We start from the raw sequence: 21380 nt of genomic DNA, 5'->3' as shown, positions 1-21380 counted from the left end.
AATCATGAGGGGGGAATCCACACCTCATGAACCACGCTCTAATCAATATGGTGCTAAGGGCTTATCGTGCCAAATAATAATAACCTTATACTAGAGAGCCGGTGTAACCAAGGCGGTATCTAGACAAGACTATTATTATTTGTCGACGAGAAGTCAAAACATCCACAAAAATTAGAGGGGAAGAGAAAATAAATTTACCAAATTAAGCCCATGACACATGTTGAGACTTCACCTTCAACCCAAGCTTGAAAGAAAATTAGCCACTCATAGTTGAACTAGGGGCAAAATAGAAATTTATTAAAATACGAAGAAAATACAAGATGGAGAAGGAATTACAGAAAATGGATCCCAAAAATGGATTCAGAGATATCAAATTAGGGGGGGGAGGCCCCCTTTTTATAGATACATGGAGTAAATCATGGCCATCGGATTAAAAACAGTTTGGACGCTCAGGATTGCGCCACGTCATCAGTCAACAGTCCACGGTTTGACCACGCGGATGAACAGTAACACGGTTTGACCCGACTTTGAACAGTAACGCGGTTTGGTTGAAAATAATCCTGTGTGATGCATGCACCGTACGCGAGATTTTTCGTCCACTGATATGCTGCCATGTCACCATCAACAGTACATAAGAATTTTAGTCCAACAGGATCGTGACACCTCATCAGTCAATGCCACATCATCGGTCAATGCCACGTCATCATCCGTCTATGTGAACAGTGTCGTGAACAGTAACGTATACAGTACCGTACACGTGAATAGTACCGTACATGTGAATAGTGTCATTTTTCCTTTTATGCTCCTCCTAAGGTTTTCGACCGTCCTGAGTTCAAAAGTGATGTCCGTTTTGCCGTCTGATCTCTCCTTTATTGTGAAATGACTATAATGCCCCTAAAATACATAAAATACTTAATTAAAATAAAACACATGTAATTAAATCACAAGAAGGTTAAATATATAAAAGTAAGGGTTGTTAGTAAGACTTAAAATGTAAAATGACGGTTTTCTCCTTTATAAATATGCATTTTCTAACACTCAACAATGGGCCCTTGTCCAGGCCCTCATGTGTGAGGGCCGAGCCTAAGCCCGCGGGCCTAGACTGGGCCCGAGCTTTTTTGCCACCCCTAATCACGAATAATGTTATCCTCCACTCACACTCTTTGATCCGTTAGAACCGTACTTTGCTCTTATGTATTTTGAAATGAATATGAAAAATTACCAACTGCCACTTACTGTACCTTTTCGAATAATTGATAATATCATTGTGATTGACTGACTGACATGCAATAGAATTTAAAATTGCTAAGTAGAGAGAAAGCTGTGAGAAATAATGAAGAAAATTGTTTAGAGAGAGAGAGAGAGAGAGAGAGTTAATTTCTCTCAGCTTTCTCTCAATTATCTCTCCATTTAGCACCACTTTTCGAATTATTTAAATGAACTAACACAAATTAATAGGTACATTTATTATTTTGAATGAAATTTTAATTATACACTTTGATAAATTATTCTTATAATAAATTTTTTACATTCACATTTCATAATATATATTTTTATTTTAAATTTTAATTAAAAAATTAAAAAAAATAAGAGTTAAGAATTACAGATAAAGAAATTATATAATAAGAAGAAAAAATTTTAAGAGAAATTTAATATTCTAGGATTTATTTTTTTGATATAATTTTTAAAAAGGATGGTTAATTTTATATATGAATTGGCATTTTATCAATTAAACTAAGGGAATTAAAAAAAAATTCAAAAGCCAAAAGGGGGTGTTATAAGCATTTTAGATGGATGTTAAAAATCTCCACTCTAAAGCAAATGGGTTTGTTTGTCATGCAATGATCATAGCCAAAGATTGAGAGTAGTGATATTCAACCCCACATATTATATCACAAGATCCCACTTTCTTTTATGAGTAATGATACAGCCACAAACTCTTGTACAAACTTATTTTGTACAAACTTATTTTGTACAAACTGACGTGGCATTAATTCATTGGTTGAATGAAAATATAAATTAATAAAAACAAATCATGTGGGCCAAGTAATATTTAATTCAACCAATCTTATCATGCCACATCAGTTTGTACAAAATAAGTTTGTACAAGAGTTTGTGGCTGTATCATTACTCTTCTTTTATACCCTATGAATTTTTAAAATACCCCTTTTATCTCATAAACCCTTTTTTTGCACCCTTTACTTCTAAATTTCTTTGTGTTTTGTCATAACTATCTTTTTCTTTTTAAAGAATCGTATCAACACATTTAAATGCAAGTGTATCATCCATTATTTATTTTTTTTTCCTTTTTTAAGATCAACTGCTAGATAAGTGTCTATTAGAGGCTCTTTAGACAAATAAGCTTTTAAAGTTTAACATTTTGGAGTGAAAAAGAAATAAATAAATAAAATAAAATAAAATAAAGCTAAGATTGTGTTGTACTGCTCATCAAATCACTATAGACTGAATGAAATATTTTGTTTCAAGTAATTAAAACATTTGGGGTATTGAATTATTTATCAATTAAAAGCATAACAATATAACAAGAGAAGGAGAGAAAGCAAATAAAAGACACAATATTTAAAGATGAATTTTATTCAATCTCAAGTCTATACATATAAGAAGATGAATCCTTCTTTTATAGTCTCATAACCATACAAATGAAGTAAATAAATATATCATTAGTCATAATTTCTTATAAGATAGTAAAAGTTATAGGAGATGAAAAGTTATTTGGTGAAGAGATAAATATTTCCTTTGATGAACATCCACATAATTATAATTATTTCATAATACTCCTCCTTGAATGTCCATCCTACAAAGAATGTCTTATTAAAACCTTTGCCAGTGAAAACCCTATTGGAAAAATATTAGCTAAAGAAAAAAAAATACATTATTCATCTATCTCTTATAGAGGTGCAAACAGCCTCATTATAATCTTATTAGAAAAAACCCAATCAAACAAAAGCCTAGTGAAGGAAAAAAAAAGTACAATGCATGTAGTCTCCCATATCAATAACTCCCATTGTTAAATATGTTCCCCCTCAAAATAACACGGGTACTTCAAAGATCAATTATAATTTGTTGTAACTAACAGTACTTTGGTGAAAATAATCTGTAGGAACAAAATCATCTTTTGAAAGTTTAAAAGTATATAAACATCATTTTAATTAAAGAATATCATCATTTGTAATTTTGTTGATCTTCTTCAATAAAACCGAGTTTTATAGTTGTCCTATAAAGGACAAACATGCAATTTAAGAAAGAGAGATCTTTAGCCCTCGTAGAGGCATATTTAGCAGAAGCTTTGAAAAATCTCATTTGGCCAATCATATAATTTTATTCAGGATTATGAAAATTTTATTATAACAACTAAATTTTTGTGGACAAAAGTCTTATGTCAATTTTAATTTTTCTCTTGCACCAAAAACTAATTTACTGTTGATGAAATATTGATGAGATGCTTATATTATTTCCAAAAGAATGAATAATCCCCTTAAGGATACTAAATAATTTTACTCTTATAGGGAGATGATAATAGAAGAGAATCATAATTTTTTTCCCATCCTTCAGGACACATGAAAAAACATTTTAACAATACGTTAATTAATCCTTCAAGTATTCTGAATATACTTTCAAAATATATTTTCAATATCCTGAATTTAAATTGGCATGATTATTGCTTTGTTACTTCAAGAGCATTTTGGAACCATACAATATTCTTTATGATTTCTTTTTATGAGCTTTCAAAGATATTTCTTCAACTCTTGATAATAATACTTTTCCTTCATATTGTTTTATGAAACAAATTTATAGTCATCTTTTCATAAAATTTATAATCTTTCCTCTCATAGGAAATGATATATGATGAAGGAAAATTATTATTTTAATTTTACTATCCTTCGAACACAAGATATTGAGTAATATCACCAATTTTAGTATAGCTCTTTAGGAACATATTTTATCTTAACTTATGCCTACAAAGTCATTGGAAAATTGTATAATTGTAAATTAAATTATATTTAGCATAAAAATGAAAATGTAAAAATCAGTGTGAAAAGTATAACACACTCTTAACATAACTTTAATTTCTATTTATATTTGCTACTGCAGGAGCATATTTGCACTATAATTTCAAAATTTCTCCTTGAGATAGTCCAATTCAAACCTTTATGATTAAGATGAAAGAAGAAAAATTTGTCACACTAACTTTCTAGTTAGAGACTGGTGCTGATAACTTGTTAAACTATTTATCAATTAGAAGGACAACAATATAACAAGAGCAAGAGAGAAAACAAATAAGAGACACAATATTTAGAGAGGAACTTTATTAAATCTCAAACCTATACGTATAAGTAGATGAACCCTCCTTTTATAGTCTTATAACCATACAAATAAAGTAAATAATTAATAAATGGATACATCATTAATCATACCTTCTCATAAGATAATAAAAATTATGAGAGATGAAGAGTTGTTTTGATGGACATCCACGTAATTACAATTATTTCATAACATGGGGCTTATAATACGCAAGTAAAAATATAAAGAGAAAAAATGCTGGGTTATTGAGTTTGATTGGAAAGTAAATACAGCACCGTAACCGTTGCTGTTTATGATCGTTTCAATAGTAGTGGGCTCTCATGAGATGAAATGCGGGGCCGAATAACTACGGCCGAGGACAGTTTTGTTAAGGCCCAACACAAACACTACAAGGCCCAGACATAAACCAATAAAAAAAAAAAAGGACGGCGGAAGCAAAGCTTTAGCAGTACAAAGATGGCAGAGACGAGACGACCTCAGTTTTGATTTGATTGTTTGATTGAATAAAGACAGAGCTGAGAGCGAGCGGGCGAGAAATGGAAGATGATGAGATGAATTCACTGTTTGAAGGAATGGTGTTGTTTACACCATCCCAATTGGCAGCAGAGCAAAGCTTAGAGGAAGATGATGTTCCTAAAGCAAATCCTAATCCTAATAAATCTGAATCACCAGCTAAATCTAATGATATTGATACTTGTATCGAAGCAGCAGTATCATCTGAGCCCCTTGAGGAAAACCTATTCTCCGACCTCACCCTACAGTTACAAACCCAACCACAATCTTCCCCTTCCATTACGTATACGAAAACAAAGAGTTCTAGAAAGAAAAAGAGAGCTGCTGGCTTACGGATCGGATACGGTAGAGATACGACTCCCCACTCTAGTAGTGCACCTGATGATGACGATGCTGGTGATGATGACGATGTTACTTGTACAATTGATGAGGCCGACGTCGATGCAGAGGCCTCCTCAAAGAATTCATATTCAAGCATATCTGTACCTGTAGTAGTAAACGAAATTAACAATAACGATCCCCATCAAAGATTTGAGTATCTAAGAAGCGTGATTTCCGATAAACTCAACCGTGCCCGTGAATTGGCTGCCTCGGTATCTGCTGCACGCAAGGATTCCATCCGCAGAAGGAGGAAAGCCGCCGATGATGTTGAATTGGCTTCCTTAAGGCACTCTCAACTTGAAAAGCAGTTAGATGAAGCCTGCGAGGCTGAAGATTTTGAAGCCGCCCAGAGGATCAGCGACCTCCTTGCTGCTGCTGAGACTCATCAACAATCTCTTCTCATTGCCCTCAGAGATGCCGAAGCTCACTGCGATGCTATTGATTCCAAGATGTACGACGTTCTTGTTTCCCAGATTGCTGCTGAGCAAGATTGTGCCTCCCTGCTCGACCATTTCTCTGCTGTCAGTACTCTTTATTCTTCAAGTCTCTCTCTTTTTTATTTACCGCCCATGTCCATTCTAGAAATTTATTTATTTTTTAATATTTTGATCTACCTGCCTGTCCATACATTCTGATCGCTGTATTCGGATCTTCAGAAACAGATTTAAGATTGTCAGAATAGCTTTTAGTTTCTGCAAAACAAAAATTGGAAAAAAAATTGACAATTTGGTTATCCTCGTTGCTCTTTTATCCCCCAGGATGCTTCAAATAGTGCGGATACATTTTTGAAGAAAGCAGAATCACTATCTTCAGAGGAAATGGAGAAATGGCTTGCATCAACTGAAGCCTTGGAGGGTAGGAAGATAGAACTAGAAATTGAATCGCATTTAGTTAATGAAGCTCGTGCTGTGTTGAATAATTCAATTGAGCATTCGGTTGAAGATGACTTGAGAGAAAAAGAAATTCTTTATAAGAAAAAGGATATTCTGACCAATGAACTGCAAAAACTACTTGCGTTAGTTAGAGATAAAGAGAAGGAGATAGCTGAAAATGACTCTAATATCCGAGCAGTTGAGGAAAGGATCTCCATTGTGGTCTCTGACTTTCAGGAGTACCAATCTAGCATTAATGCAAAGTATGATAGCTTGCAATCTATCATTTCTCAGTTGAACTTGGAGAGTGAAGCGATGTCAATGAAAAAGAAGGAAATCGATAAGTTCCTAAATGATGAAGTAGACAGGGGTACAAAACTGAAGGAACTTGCCAGAGTTTCCGCAGATGAGGCAAAAGAATATCGGGAAGTTGTGGAACTAAGAAGAAGTCTAATGTCATCCATTTTGAAGTCTAGGGAAGATAAAGTGAAGCTTGCCAAGACCGAGGAAAAGCTTTCAGCAGAAGTCCAGACTCTGCAACAGGAGGCTTCTGCCGCAAGAGCTTCTCTACAGGTTAACTTTACTTCCCAATTATTTTATGGAATTTAATCTATATCCTAAAATCTTGTAGCGGTGTTGGTATTAATTTTGATATTTAGGGTACTTTTGAGTTTGAGTTGTTGTGGCTTTTAATGCATCTGTTATGAAATGGAGCTACTAAGTAATCAAGTATAATTGAGTGGGTTGTTGCTGCACATTATTTGCCAAGTAAAACAGATGTTTACCAAACAGTTTTGCTGATATACCTTCAAAATTAAAGCAGAAACACACAGTTATAAAGTCGATGCTAGAATCCTCAAAATGGAGAACATTCAACCCAATATTCTTTGCAATTGTGTTCTTTGGATGCTAAAATGGTGAAAATGTGTCGATACCTTAGATGCATAAAACTATTGTGTGAAGATATGAAAGAGTTGCTTGCTCTTATCTGTTTTTGCTTATGTCTCCTTTTGCATTTGGGAAAGCATGAGAAGTTACTGATCAATTTGCAATTGCTGACATTAACTGATTTATATTGCCTTCATTCCACATTTCTGTCTTATCTGATGCTTTTTGCTGAATAGATGTCCTTCTTCACTTTTCTTAGGAACTATCTTCAACAAAATCAAACATCCAGCAAAATATAGCATCCTTCAAACAGAGAATTTTTTTCATAGACAAAAGAGTGCCAGACCTCGAGGCAGAAAAGAAAGTTGCTGCTGCTGCAAGAAATTTCAAGGAAGCTGCGCGACTAGCTGCTGAGGCAAAGTCATTGAGTGTTGAAAAAGATGGCTTGCAGCAAGAAATGGAGAAGGCCGTTTTGGAGCTTGAGAAGCTTGAAGAAAATATCGAAGACACTATTAACCGACTGCAGGAGATTGAAGGACTAATCTCATCCAAGGAAAAAGAGGTGGCTATGGCCAGATTCCAGAGGTTACGTATAGTTGCTGGTGCTGCCACAGCAGAAAGATCAGCAGCCTTAGAGTTGGGTGACCTTGAAGAAGCTAACCTTTTACTTGCCGAGGCTGAAGCAGCAGGTCAAGAAGCTAAAAAACTTGAAGAAGCTAACCTTAAAGAGGAGGAGTTTACAAACCTACCAGAACACTTCATCTCCATGGAACTTGTAACCAACTTTGGAAGGAAGCAGCTAGCAGAATTGGTGGCAGCCATCCATCTTTCAGCAGCCTAGTCGGCCTATTTTTGGACAATTGTGCAAAGCCTTTTGTGTGGCATTTGGGGCAGCCATTATTGGCAACATCATACTTCCTTCAGTATTTCTGCTACTCGATTCATCAATTTCTTGGATGCTATGAGAAGTGACTCCCCGTTGCACTCCCATTCAGGTCTGATTGTGGGTTTTGATTTTTGATCCTTGCTTTTCAGGTATCTTGTTATCTTGCCAGTTATCACTTTGGCATAGCCATTGGGCACACCATAAAAATAGGCTGAAAATGGAAATTTTTTAAAAGAAAAAATCTGAATCATCTTTTGTGTTCCTGTGTATCTACCAAGCAATTTTCAGTAACATTTTGTGTTTTCCATATTTGGTCTCCTTGTCCTATATTCCTATACAATAGGATCAATTTCAATTTGTTCAATCTTGTTAGCAATAACTATCATATAATTTGGTTCCAAAATCATTTGTACTGTGGCAATTAGAGCTTCATAAACTGTTCTTTTAAATGGATAATTTAATTGGTTGATTTACGTGCGGCGCTGCACCAATTCTCTGGAATGAATGACATTGTCGGTTATGAATGTATGCAAGTCTTAACCAATCTCCTGTCAGTCCATGAACCACTCATCGCAAATGCTGTAAGTTGGGCTTTCAATAAAACACAAAAATAAATAAATAAAGACTTGCTATTACTTTAGATACCCTTCCATCCAACAGAAAACCGTCAACCCAGTCACGTTTACGAATTTGTTTTTCATAAAACAGGACGAAGCCCACTTTTATTGCGAATCAAAAGGAATGAGAGAGAGGGACTCCTGAAAATAATCATAAATACAAAGCGGCCATATTTTCATTTCAACCCCTCTTCCCTGTGTGAATCAAACCAATAAACAATCAAGGAGGCCTTTTTTTGCAATTTCCTTAACAGCCTCAAACCACCGGAGTAAAGCTAGATCTACAGCCTGCAGAGTTCACCATACCAGACGCTAGATGTCAATTTGTCAACTTCACCGGCCAATTCTAATGACAATCCAATCCGCATTCCTCCAGGAGTGGACCATCTGGCTTGGCGAAGAATGGATCAATCCTAATCCACAACAGGGAGAAGATGGATGCAAGCAAAATTGACCACACTACAACGATGGTTGAAATCCTGTTATGTCGACCGATGAGACCCTTAAGGAATGGAAAGAGGTGAATTATAACCCACAAGGCAAAGAAGAGCTTTCCAAACAGAAGCCCCCATGACTCATGCCCATTATTGATAGCATTTGAAACTCCAGCAACCATTCCTACCAGGTTGATTATTAGCAATGTTGTTGGAGGAATTAGTAAAGTGGTCCATTTAAACGCATATAGCTCGGAGAAAGCTTCAACATCCCCTGCTTTTGATGTCACAGTGAAGTCTGTATCAACACCTGCAAGAACTTTTAATAGCCCCTGGAACACGGCAACTGGATGTGCTGAAATCCCCCCAATTACCCAAAATTGCTCATTTCTCCACCATTCATCAATACCAACCCCGCTCCACCTCATTTCGAGGATGCTCGTCGCAAAAATACACATGAAAAGTGACATAAAATACAAGCCAGCAACAGCGGTCAGCTGCAATATGAACAAAAAATTAAAGAAAAGTAACATTCATTAAGTCTATATCTCAAGCAAAATTTAGTAACTTAAAAAAGCGAAGCCATCCTTTCACCTCTGGAGTAATAAATTTTCCAGTCAGCAAGCATACGGCTGGAAGAGCACAATAGACCAGCAAAGGAATTGAAGTAAAGGGATACAGACAGGCATTTATATAAGAGAGACGCTCCAACCACTTCAAACCCCCTCCATAACCATACCAGACAGGACAATGTCTACTCAAAAAAACTTCAACTGATCCAAGGGCCCATCGCAATACCCAGTGCAGACAAACAGAAAGATTAATAGGCGCAGGTCCTTTAAAAGCAGGCCTATCAGGAATACAATATATGGACCTCCATCCATGACAGTGCATTATTAAACCGGTCAACATATCCTTTGTAACCGAACCATAGATCCAACCAACCTGCATTGTACGAAAAGTTAGCAAAGCTAAATTAGGATGTCAACATCAACATCTAAGTGAAACATCTTAGTACAAGATTTCAAACATTGATCTTACCTCTTTGCCCCATTCTGTCTTAACCTCATAGCCACAACTAATGACATGGATGGCTTCTTTCAGCAGAGATGCAAGGCTAGCACTTTTTGGTGTCCCACCATCCTCCAGCAGAGTAGATGCCACAAAAACAGGAGATTGCCCAAACTTCTTTTCCAACTCCTGATGAAGCAGCGTATCGGACTTTTCACCTTCAGCTCCTGCATTCAAAGCCTTCAAAGTTAGATGGCAAAATAATTGACTTTTGCCGGAGAAATAGTGTGTGTGTGTGTGTGTATTGGACTCGGTATATATTACTCGGCGCACACACACACACACAATTGAGAAGGTGAATATATTACAAGTGACTCTTTATAAGCATACAGAAATTTACCGACCAAAATTCACCAAGAGCCTAGAACAATAAAAGGACATAAAAATAAAAAACATAACCCTATTTACAGGCATAATTTCATCCTGACAAACATTAATATCCAGCTACTCCTATGTATAGGTTTTATCAAAATTATCCTGAAAGTCTACAGGATGATATCACACCTCATAGTCAAGTCCAAAATTCAAAACCAGCCTAATCAATAGACAGGTGGGAAACATCCAACTAATATTTACTAACAAAATAAGTCAATAGGAAAGCCTGAGTGAGTTTCCAGCCAAACTTTTTCAGTTGCTTAAGCAACGCATTCTAGAAATTGCGGCTCTGTCAATTCTTAAATATCATGGAGCAAAAAGGAAGGCTAAAAACAGCAGTAGGCAGTCATAACTGATTTAGATGTATTCCACATTGACAGGAATTACCTTCAATGCCCTCTTCAATACCCTCCCAAGCACACATAGGAGCTGTATCTTTCATTGCAAATTTTTTCTTTATTTCGGACTTTGGTCTGTTTATCTTCTTCTTCCTCCTCCTTCCAGAACAACAGTGTCCACTGCAGAACCACTTAGGCAAGCATTTGCTAGTTCTAGTTGGTGACTTTTTGGTTTTGGGAGCATCATAACCATAGAATGCTTGCCTTCTGAAAACACACCCCGTCCCAACATTTATGGGCCCTTGAATGCCATCCAAACCTTTCATGTTAATCTAAAGTGGGAGACAAACATTAGTTTTTCATAGTAGAAGAAGAACTTGCTAAAGAAATAAACCAATCAAGGTTTTTTTTTAAAAAAAAAAAAACCTGTAGATGCATGCTTACATCAAAGAACACAGTTTTCCGGTTGGCAAATCGATCATCCTGGTTAATACCATCAAACCTCCGTGGGAACTGTACATAGCATACTCTCTTTCCTAGCAATGGATCCATCATGAAGCACATGGCCTCTCTAAGAGCTTTACTGTTATTAATGTAATGATCACAGTCCAGATTCAACAAATAAGGGGAATTTGTGAGCACAGCAGACACTCTGACCTGTTTAGCAACAAGGCCGCGAGAAAACACAACAAATTATCAAGTTTCAGTGAAATGCACTATAATATGACAAAACTGATTCTTTTACCTTTAGATGCTTACCAAAGCATTCATTGCTCCAGCCTTTTTGTGGTTATTAAACCCAGGTCTCTTTTCTCTGGAAACATATACCAGGCGTGGTAATTCATTTCCATCGGTGTCAAGCCCAACACTTGGGCCAAGAAAAATCTACGAAGTCTTATGAAAAACATGTTACGCCAGAATGGGTTGTGATGGATTTCACATAAAAAGAAAACCAAGATACATGTACCTGAATCATGGCAGGATGGTCGCGGACATTATTGCCCGGTCATGGAGTCCCATCTTGCATCGTCCACCCTTCTTCTGGGACTATTTGTGCCTTCGCTACCAAAGCATTTATCCGAACCTTAAACTGTTCATATTCTCTCTGGAATTTTGATAAGCATAAGAGATACTGTAGAAGCACAGAGAATGACATCATGAACATGGTGTGATGGTGAGCAGAAAAGTATTTACCTTCATTGCTCTTCGTTCCCTCACAAATGATGCAAGAACCTTATCTTTGAGGTAATCTATCTTCTGAGCAAAATACCACTCTGGTGCCCTGGGCTCAACTTTAAAATTTTTACAGAAAGGAACCCATTTCCTTGCAAATTCAGACGTTTCTGATAGTGCCTCGAATGTGAGCATGGCAGCACCGTCATCAGAAACATAACATGATACCTTGTCAACCGGATAGTCCACTGCAAGAATGGATAAAACTGTGTTTGCAGTCACCAATGACGGTTCTTTTATTGGGTCAACCGTACTTACAAAAATATCAACTGGCATTAGTTTAGAAGGCTGGCCTGGTTTCTCATACCTAACAGACACATAGAGGCAAGAGGTGTAAATTTATTCAAAAGCAGGATAGTTAGCTCTCGAAAACACGAATAATGAACAGATTGCTCACCGCAGAGACAATCTGTCCAGATAAGTTTCCCTGTCAATAGGGAGCCACTTGGGAAACTGATCAAGAATCCATGAAAGAGCAAACCAAACTTCACAGATAACCGATATAACCCACAGTGCGTATGCGTCCTTCACAGGATGCATAACACGATAATGAAAGAAGAACCCGAGAACTACAAGTCGAATTATGACGATCATCCGGTAAGGGTTGATTTGGCTGGACGGAATAGGTATCTTTCTTGACAATGGCTGTCTTGCCTCATCCATTCTGATCCACAAAGGAAAAAGCGCAGCTTCACATAATCAGAGATCCGTGGGATATTGAATTGATTAAGAAAGGAGGAGAATCAAAGGGAAAACCTTAAAGCAATTGGCATGTAGAGTGGATGCATAGTTTTGATAGTTTTAATCAAGAGCGGTAACATCAAAGATGAGACAGAATAATCACTAGGAGAATTAAATAATGTTACAATTGAGGAAAGAAATAAATTACATGAGAGAAAATGTAATTCATGGATGCCATTAATGTTCTTACTAATCTGTTGTTCTAATACAGAAAATAAAAATAAATTTTGGAAAAGAAAAATCGATGTAGCTTGTTATACAAGGAGGGTAATAAAAAAACACAAGAAGGATTGTACTGACAATGGAAAATCGGGAGCATCAATATTGTAACCCCAGTCTTTGCCGCCAGTGTCATTATTCAACGACTGTAGCTTTTCCTGTTTTTGTTTCCAATTCTCCACTCTCTCCTTCCAAGCAACACTACCATAGCCATAAGCAGCCAGGTCCTTGGAAGGATCCAAGGATCTGGGTTGCACTGCCCAATGAAAATTAAACAAATGCCAGTAAGGAGAAAGAAAGGATACTAAGAACAGGAAAGGATAAGCAAGGTCCCTCCCCTAAAGTTTACCAGGATCTGAATAAGGAAAAGGATGAATCCTTTTGCCCCCTCCCATGAAAGAAGGTACCAAAGCACGTTGTTCATGGGGAGTATCATCAACCAGCTGACCGTTGGTAAGCATAGGAACTTGAGGAAGGGGCACCTTAGGCAAGTAGGAATCAGAAGCAGGGCCATAGCTGATGTTACCACCATGATCATGAAGCATTGCTTCAGCTCCATGCTGCCGTCTATCAGTCCCATCAAAATTTAATTCGTTCTCCAAGTCATCAATGTCATCCTCTTCTTCATCACCCTCAACTCTGGCACTACCTGCCGGTGAATTCAATTAACAAAACATGCGTACGATCATACGTTTAAATACATATGTACGTACATCTATACCTAATTGGAGGATTAGAAGAAGAGTGGAACAAAAAGGTCAGTAAACATACCCTTGAGACGTCTGAATCGGGTCTTGCACTGAGGACAGACTTGATTTCCTTCTCTGCGTTCGTACTCGTAGCAAGTTCTGCATATGGGAAACGCACACTCATTACAGGCCACGAACGGGTCTCCTCCATCCACAGGGAGACCAACATCATCTCCACATATATGGCATTTTTGTCCACCTAATTGCTGCAACGGTCTAGCCTGCTACAAATTCAACATTAAATAAATTAATAAAGCATATCTCTATGTTTATGTGAATGAATTGTGTAAGAGCAATCTTACTGCAGATTCTCTATCTCTGCGTATAATTATGAGTTCGTTCCGGTTGTGAGAGCCGGCAACCAAACCCGCACTGACCTCCATTTTAACCTTCTGTTTCTTCTACTTTTTAGTGATATACAGTATACATGTAATATGGAGATCAAATTTTGATATGGACTTGGAGTTGGAGACAGCTTAATTTTATCAAATAGCAATAGTATCGGCGGCTATAGAACAGAGTACAGACCAATATCTCCAAATATTTCATCATGCTTAAAAATCTCACTGTTGCCTCTATGATCTTTTATATTGATTAAAGTCTCAAGATCTCCAAATTGAAAGCACCCTCCTATTCGTTTTGCGGCCCCTGGCCCTGCTTCCTTTTGGGGTACAATTCTTTGCTTCTCATAACATATCAATTCAATCAACAATCAGTTATAAATTAAGGCCTGCCTCCTAACTATTAATTGTTTTACCATTCCTTATTAAGGTAAGGTACAGCTTCACTTCAATAAATCTCATTTCAGCAAAAGATAACCGAAGGAGATGCAATTTAGTTAGTTTTTTTTTTTTTTTGAGAAAAAAGTAATAATAATAGTTCCTACTACTACCATGGTATGCGTAAAACGCATAAACAAAAACTAGAGTCCAGTCCAGCGTTTGTACCACTCGTTTCTATCATCTACATCTCCGCCATATTGTAAACTAAAAACACTTTTTTAAAACTAATTACTATAATTAGATAGGAAAAAAATAAATTGTGAACACGGAGGTAGAGTGAGTGCCAGATTTACAAATCTTTCAGGAATATATTATTCGTTTATCTACTATATCTGTCTGTCTTTCACCTCGACCAATGATTGGTTTTACAGAAGTCATCACACTTTTCTACCAGAATATTTAATGTTTAGTGGCATAGTTTCTTCCGCCCATCCTTAAACCCTATGCTATAGATCTTCGAATTTATCAAAATTTGAGAAAACTATTTATAACTTTCCAGAAGTTGAATAAATTCTGAATACTGAATCTTGTACCAAATCAGCATTATATATATATATAGTAGTTTTCTGGTCTAGAATTTTTAAGTGCGGGAAAATCCAAAATAATTTTAAAATCGCATTAAATTTTGTTGGGATGGTCGTGGATGAGATTAATATGAAGTCAAAGAAAACGGTCATTAGAGGCGACATCAGTAGTGGTCGGTGATGGCTCTCTGATGGTCAAGTCGGTTAGAAGTTGAAGGAGATGAGGGGTTTTAAAGAAACTCTTGGATAAGAGAAATTTTGAGTGTTTTTGAGAGTGAAGACTTGTTTTTTTTTTGTGTGAGGCTAAAATGCCCTTATAAAGTGGACTAAGGGTATCTTTATGTCCTTTTGGACCGTCGTTGACTATTTCCCTCCTCGAATAGAGATTTAACAATAATTTAACCTTTCTTATTGAGACTCTTGGCTTCTTAAAGTTGGATAGTCTTTGCTGACATCACGTCTCTAGTCTTGAAATGAGCCAACTGGGCTAAGAAGTATCTGATTTCATTGTGATGGAGGATAATATATATATATATAAATATAGAAGTGTTCTAATCTAGGTTTTAAAATGTGGGAAAGTTTTAAAATATTTTGGAGATTGATGTTTTACAATAGAATAATATTTGATCTGCTTGAACCTCCACATTTTAATTTAACCTAGGAAAATTATCTACTGACCATTTAATTTTGTAGACATTATTGAAAATACACAAACATTTTTTTAGCAGTAATTCATATGAAGTGTACAAAATATAGTTCCACTGTTAGAAGGCTAATGCTAAGTTACATGCATGTACCTTACACCCCTCTCACATGAATAGTGAATGATGTGGGTCCACTCACTATTCATGTGAGAGGGGTGTAAGGTACATGCATGTAACTTAGAGGGATCCCTGTTAGAAATATGTTGACGTTGGAATGGTAAAATTGTCATTCATTTTTAACAAAAAGAGGTCAAATCAGATAAAAATTATACGCCACAAATTATCAAAATCAAAATCCCTTAATTTAATTAAAAAAAATATGTTCAGCCCTAACCCTAACTCAACAGCCACTCATTACTCTATTTAATTTATAATCAAATAATAAGAAAAGTATGTATGGCTGGCGAAAGGTAATTGGTGGTTGTGGCGTTGTGTGGTGGGGCGCAATGGGGTGAGGAATGGGCATGTTGGACCTAATCGTCCCCATGCCTCGTGACATGGAATAGTGCCATAGAGGTTGATCATGATTGAAGTCGATAATGAGTGAAAGGCAAGAGAGGAGATTGTAATTTTTAATTGAGAAAGAAGAGAAGATACTACAATTAAGAGAGAGAGAGAGTCGAGACTGTAATTTTTATTAAAGAAAGAGAAGAAGTTGATGATAACCCAAAAAAAAAAAGGTGAAGAGGTATAGTTTGGTGCTGGTGACGCAAGAAGGCCCGTTTAGTTTTAAATAAGATCGATGATTAGCCTTGTGTCTTACTGCTGCTAATTCTTTCTTTTTTTTAAAAAAAAAGAAAAAATTGATTCTATTGCAACTTTGCTTGAATTCTTTTTATTTTTTTTTTTGGTTTAGTGTGCGGTTCTAATGTGGTCATTGGGTTGAGTTCAGGATTAGATTTGGGTTTTACTTCTTTTAGTTAATTTTGTTTTAATTTTGGTAATTTTGTTTCATTTATTGTAATTTTCATTATTTTTGTTTCATTCATTGTTTAATATCTAAATTACAAACAAAAACCAAAGTCGTCTAATTTTTCTGTCATTTAGTTAGGATAAAATAGTAATTTTACATTAAAGGGATGAATTAATCATTTTATCAAAGATTATGTTAAATTCTCTCATGGACTTTGGATGATAGTGGAACAATGATATATTCTGTAAACCTGGTGGATTGTTACTTAAAAATTATTTTTGTGGTTTTTTAATAAAGTTTGAAAGATTAAGTGGTCGATAGATAATTTTCTTTTAACATATCTATTTCCATGAATTCCGTTATTAACAATTTAATTTTTTTATTTTCTTTTGTCTCTAACCAGCTCTCTCTTTCCCTCTCAATTAGACATTGCCTTCCAATATTACTGATCATAGCAGGAACAAGACTTGCTTCTATAAGATGGCTTCTTCTTTATATATCAAGTACTTCTAATAATACAAATAAATAGTAGACAAATAAATAATTTAAGCAACAAATACAATGACATGTGAGAATAGATATCTCTTCAATTCGTTTGGTGTTTTTAATAATACTTTATGGCAGATGATCTCATTCATTGCCTACCACCGTAAAATGTTGTACTCCATGGAAAATCTTTTAGCTTCGTATTTTTTGCCCATGTGTCAGGAGAACAAGTCAGAATCAGAAACAATGACGGGAATACAATGCTTTCAGTTGCCGCAATTTGTGAGCAATGTTATGGCAACTGAAATGACGTTGAAGACGCATATTTGGAAGGGGTTGCAAACCAATGTGGTTGGATACTTTTGCATTGAGGTCGCTCGATTTGGGAGAGAGTGTGTGTGCAGGCCACAAAAAAAAAAAAAAAAAAAAAAAAAAAATGTTAATAAGAGTAATTATGGAAATAAAGAGATTACTTAAAAAGTGAGGGTGAATGAGATGAGTAAATGGAGTTAAATATCATTACTCTTTATAATAACCCCCTGTAAGCATGAAAAACCTGATGACGACTGCTCTTTTAGCTCATAAGTATCTCACAAAACAGTTAATGGACCAGAAATTTAAGCATACTTCTATTGCTAGACGAAATTACATAAAAGGACAGCTATGAATTTAAATAAATTAAAATATCTTTACAATTATAAATTACGAACCCTCCCATCTTCAAATATTGATTTATGCTATAATTAAATTTTTTTAATAAACTCAAAATAATTTTAAGACAATGAAGTAATAAATTACCTAATTGTATTATTATTATTTTTTAAAATCTAATTAGCTCCATTATAACATTTTATCCTTTTTCATAATTTTAATAGAAGTAAGGTTATAAATATAGTAAGTAGGGTTTCATAAGGTTTTTAAAGAGGTCTTAGGAGCTCAACTCTAAGTTTTTAGTTCATGAAATGTTTGTGAGAGATATTTGAGAAATAGGCACTTAACTCATCCAACCCATCTAAAATAAATGCAGATTAGGCTTATCCCAAAAACTATTCTCAGTTGTTTTAATATAGTTACAAAATTAATTAATTAATTAATTAAAACAAGTGAAAAAATAAAATACAAACAATAACTATCTCTCAAATTTCATTGCAAGTTGTGAAAATTAACCGATGAATTGGTAAATTTTTTGCCAATCCAATGTAATCTACAACAAAATCACGCGGACTGGAAGCACTTTTGCTCAACCCCCCCCCCCCCCCCCCCCCCCCCCCCCCATATTGTCCTTCCTTTAACTCTTTTTTTTTTTTTTTGGGGGGGGGGTCAAATATGGACTTTACAGAATGCAACTTGATTCTATATAAGAATAAAGAACTGATGCAACGGAAAAATATAAAACAATGGGGTGATAGAAAAGGGTAAGGATATTTTCAATATTTCATTTAGTCTAAGAATATTCGGAATAATGAAATAAATTAGAATTTACATTGATTAAAATTCAATAATAATCAATATTATTGATTCTAAAGTTACAAACGACATATATTTATAGTGATTTTAACCTAAGATTCTTGTCTAAATTAGGGATATAATAGTGAATACTAAACAATAAAATTCTAAATAGTCAACTAGAGATACATTAATTAAAATAGTTCTAAGTTCTACAAATTTTAATTTAATTAGGATTTTTTTTTTTAACTTTTCAACACTCCCATTGGATAGAAAAAAATTCATCCTCGAATTTCGCTTGTTATAGTCCCCAATATAATCTTCGTTTGCCTTAAAATTAGTCTTCAAAATATAACTCCGGTGCTGATGAATAAACTTGAAATTTCCAATCTTGGTGTTTACATTCATCCAATTTGTCTAATAGAGTGGGATAAAATCTTCAACCAACAATTTCTCTACCCATCTCTTGTCGAAACGAGAGCTACTATTGAGGACAAATGAATTTTCCTCATAATCTTCCGCATTCAGAAAAATCCCTTTCTTCATATCTTCAAAAATGGACTAATCAAATCTCGGAGCGGATTGAAATCAACAATTGTATGTTGAACAGTTCACGTAGATGTGAATGGCTAAATAATATTTTCATCAGATTCGTTGTCATTGGCCTCAGCAATCAATCACGCATCTTTCTCGCTCAAACACATACACATCATAGTTTTATCTCTCAAAAAACATATCTATGAATATGTTTCATGACTCAAAAAACATATCGTTCTCTAACAATTATCCCTCCGAACTCTCTCAAAAATAAATTGTTTCATGACTCAATTTTTTTTTTTTATCAATAACTTTTTTTTCAGTTCTTTTCTCTCCTTTTTTTTTTCACGCACTGTTTATTTTTTCCACTTTTTTTCTTTTTTTATACTTTTAAAAAAAAATGAAAAATCTGAAAAATTAAAAAGGGCAAAATTGTAATATTAGTCAAACCCTAAATTTAGAGCTGGCAAAATGGGTCATCGGATTATTTTCGTGTCGTATCAAATTTAGTTCGACCCAAGCACGACCAATTTAATAATAGTGTTAAAATATTAAGATCTAAAACCGACATGGAAAATAAACTGGTTACCCAATAACCCACTTAATATCTATATGTTTAACAAAATTTATATTAAACACACACACTCTTATAATTTATTGATATTATAAATTATACATATCACTAAAATATTACACATTTTCTACTATTGAAATTTTAATTATATGTATGTAAATAGTATAATATATCAATATTATAAAATATACATGTCTATTAACATTTTACATATTTACACTATTGGAATTCTAAATCTAAATAAAATTTTATAAATGAAATACTATATATATGTTCATCCTTAAAAAAAATAAAAAAATAAAAATAGATAATCATGTTCAATATTTGAGTTTTGATGACAAGAACCTATAAATTAATTTAAAATAAAAAATATAATTGTATTATTGATTAAGTAAATGTATCAAGAACTTTAACATTAACCCAACACTGAAAAAAATGTGTCAACCTGGATCCAACCCATTTAATAATCATGTCAAATTTGACAACTCATACCCATTTATTCGTGTCGTGTTTATGTCAAATAATCGGGTCGTGTCAACTTTTGCCAGCTATACCTAAACTCACTATGGAGGCGTATTCCAGTCAACGGCGACTAAGAATCTGGTTAGAGACTATGAAGCTGATAAAGATGGTGTCAAGGAACCTGTTGGTGATGGTGGCGAGATCCAATTTACAGCCGCAGTGGGAGATCGTTGGTGGAGGAGTGCACTGGATTTGTGGCCTTTGGGGCTGTGTTTGAGGCGGTGGGTTACTGAAACGGCAGCGAGAGGGGTGGAACTTGACAGCTGGTGTTGTTTGACTCCGATGCTATTTTTCTGTTTGTTTTTTTCTAATTTTTCTGTTTTCATTTTTTTGGATTTTTTTCAATCGATATAAATCAAGAATGATAAATTGAAATTCGAAAATGATACATGGGGAAATGGCAACTACAAACAATATAATCCAAGCTTTTAGCTTTGATAGCAAACATGGATGAAATAATGGAAAAGGGTAGGGATATTTTCAATACCCCATATATTTAAGATGTTAATACTCATTGATTTTACAAAATACTGTCAAAAAATAAAAGTACAAAACTCACGCAGAATCTCAAAACTAAAATTTAATAATAATCAGCACAATTATTTCTAAAGTTATAGAAGACGCCATGTTATAGTGACCTAAACCAAACGGCATAGCAATAAAATAAATATTACATAACTCTTATCTAAATTAAAATTGCAACTTAAATAAGTACATAAAAAATAAAATTCTAAATAGGTAACTAAATACACATTAATTAAATTATTTATAAACTCTAAACTCTATAAATTTAAATTTAATTAGGGTTTATTGCTCTTCATCACTACACCAACAACTAAAATGTGTAAATTCGTCGTTTGTATTTATCTGCATGCATAAGTTGGAGTCGGCATGGCACTGAAATAACATGAATGGAGAATAGATGCGCGACTTTTGCATTCCAGCGAAGGCGACATCTCATCTCAGCCGGTAAAAAGAGGACAAAGGTGAGTTTGTTGGCATTTCTCTTGGACTCGGGTTCGCTAGGGCCCTTTTCGCATTGTATCCCTTTCCTATGCATCATAATAATAATAATAATGTAATACATCAGTATTTATTTTATTTTAGTTTTTGACGTAAATAACAACAATTTGGTCGGCTTTCTTCGCATAAATCAAGTTTGCTCTATTACGTGTACTTGTATCCTCTGAATAACTCCATTTTATTTATTTGTTGTACTCCAATTCCTTTCCTTTTATTTACTTGATACATT

General features: G+C 34.8%; 2 protein-coding genes across 2 annotated transcripts; one reads left to right on the top strand and one right to left on the bottom strand.

Moving 5' to 3' along the window:
- Positions 1-4761: 4761 nt before the first annotated feature.
- On the top strand, positions 4762-8227 carry LOC102611063 (uncharacterized). Its single transcript, XM_006494361.4, has 3 exons — positions 4762-5738; positions 5976-6662; positions 7237-8227. The coding sequence occupies exons 1-3, from the start codon at positions 4860-4862 to the stop codon at positions 7816-7818; spliced, it is 2148 nt and encodes a 715-aa protein (XP_006494424.2). The 5' UTR covers positions 4762-4859; the 3' UTR covers positions 7819-8227.
- Positions 8228-8493: 266 nt separating this feature from the next.
- On the bottom strand, positions 8494-14696 carry LOC102611367 (probable cellulose synthase A catalytic subunit 3 [UDP-forming]). The gene is given in 13 exon segments (XM_025093984.2): positions 8494-9411; positions 9509-9859; positions 9956-10152; positions 10748-11030; positions 11143-11355; positions 11458-11583; positions 11666-11803; positions 11893-12238; positions 12329-12595; positions 12973-13147; positions 13241-13540; positions 13663-13864; positions 13943-14696. Coding segments are annotated over 13 exon segments (3264 nt in total). The 5' UTR covers positions 14024-14696; the 3' UTR covers positions 8494-8826.
- Positions 14697-21380: the final 6684 nt, after the last annotated feature.

Source organism: Citrus sinensis, chromosome 5 (assembly GCF_022201045.2).
Source record: "Citrus sinensis cultivar Valencia sweet orange chromosome 5, DVS_A1.0, whole genome shotgun sequence".
Lineage (NCBI taxonomy): Eukaryota > Viridiplantae > Streptophyta > Magnoliopsida > Sapindales > Rutaceae > Citrus > Citrus sinensis.
The sequence above is the reverse complement of the archived record's forward strand: the minus strand, read 5'-3'. Positions and strand labels throughout refer to the sequence as shown.

Excerpts from the sequence above, each read along its gene's own strand:
- LOC102611063 (XM_006494361.4), top strand. The coding sequence starts at position 4,860 with ATGGAAGATGATGAGATGAATTCACTGTTTGAAGGAATGGTGTTGTTT. Across the intron at positions 5,739-5,975 it reads TGCTCGACCATTTCTCTGCT|GATGCTTCAAATAGTGCGGA; the intron begins GTCAGTACTCTT and ends TTTATCCCCCAG. Across the intron at positions 6,663-7,236 it reads CCGCAAGAGCTTCTCTACAG|GAACTATCTTCAACAAAATC; the intron begins GTTAACTTTACT and ends CACTTTTCTTAG.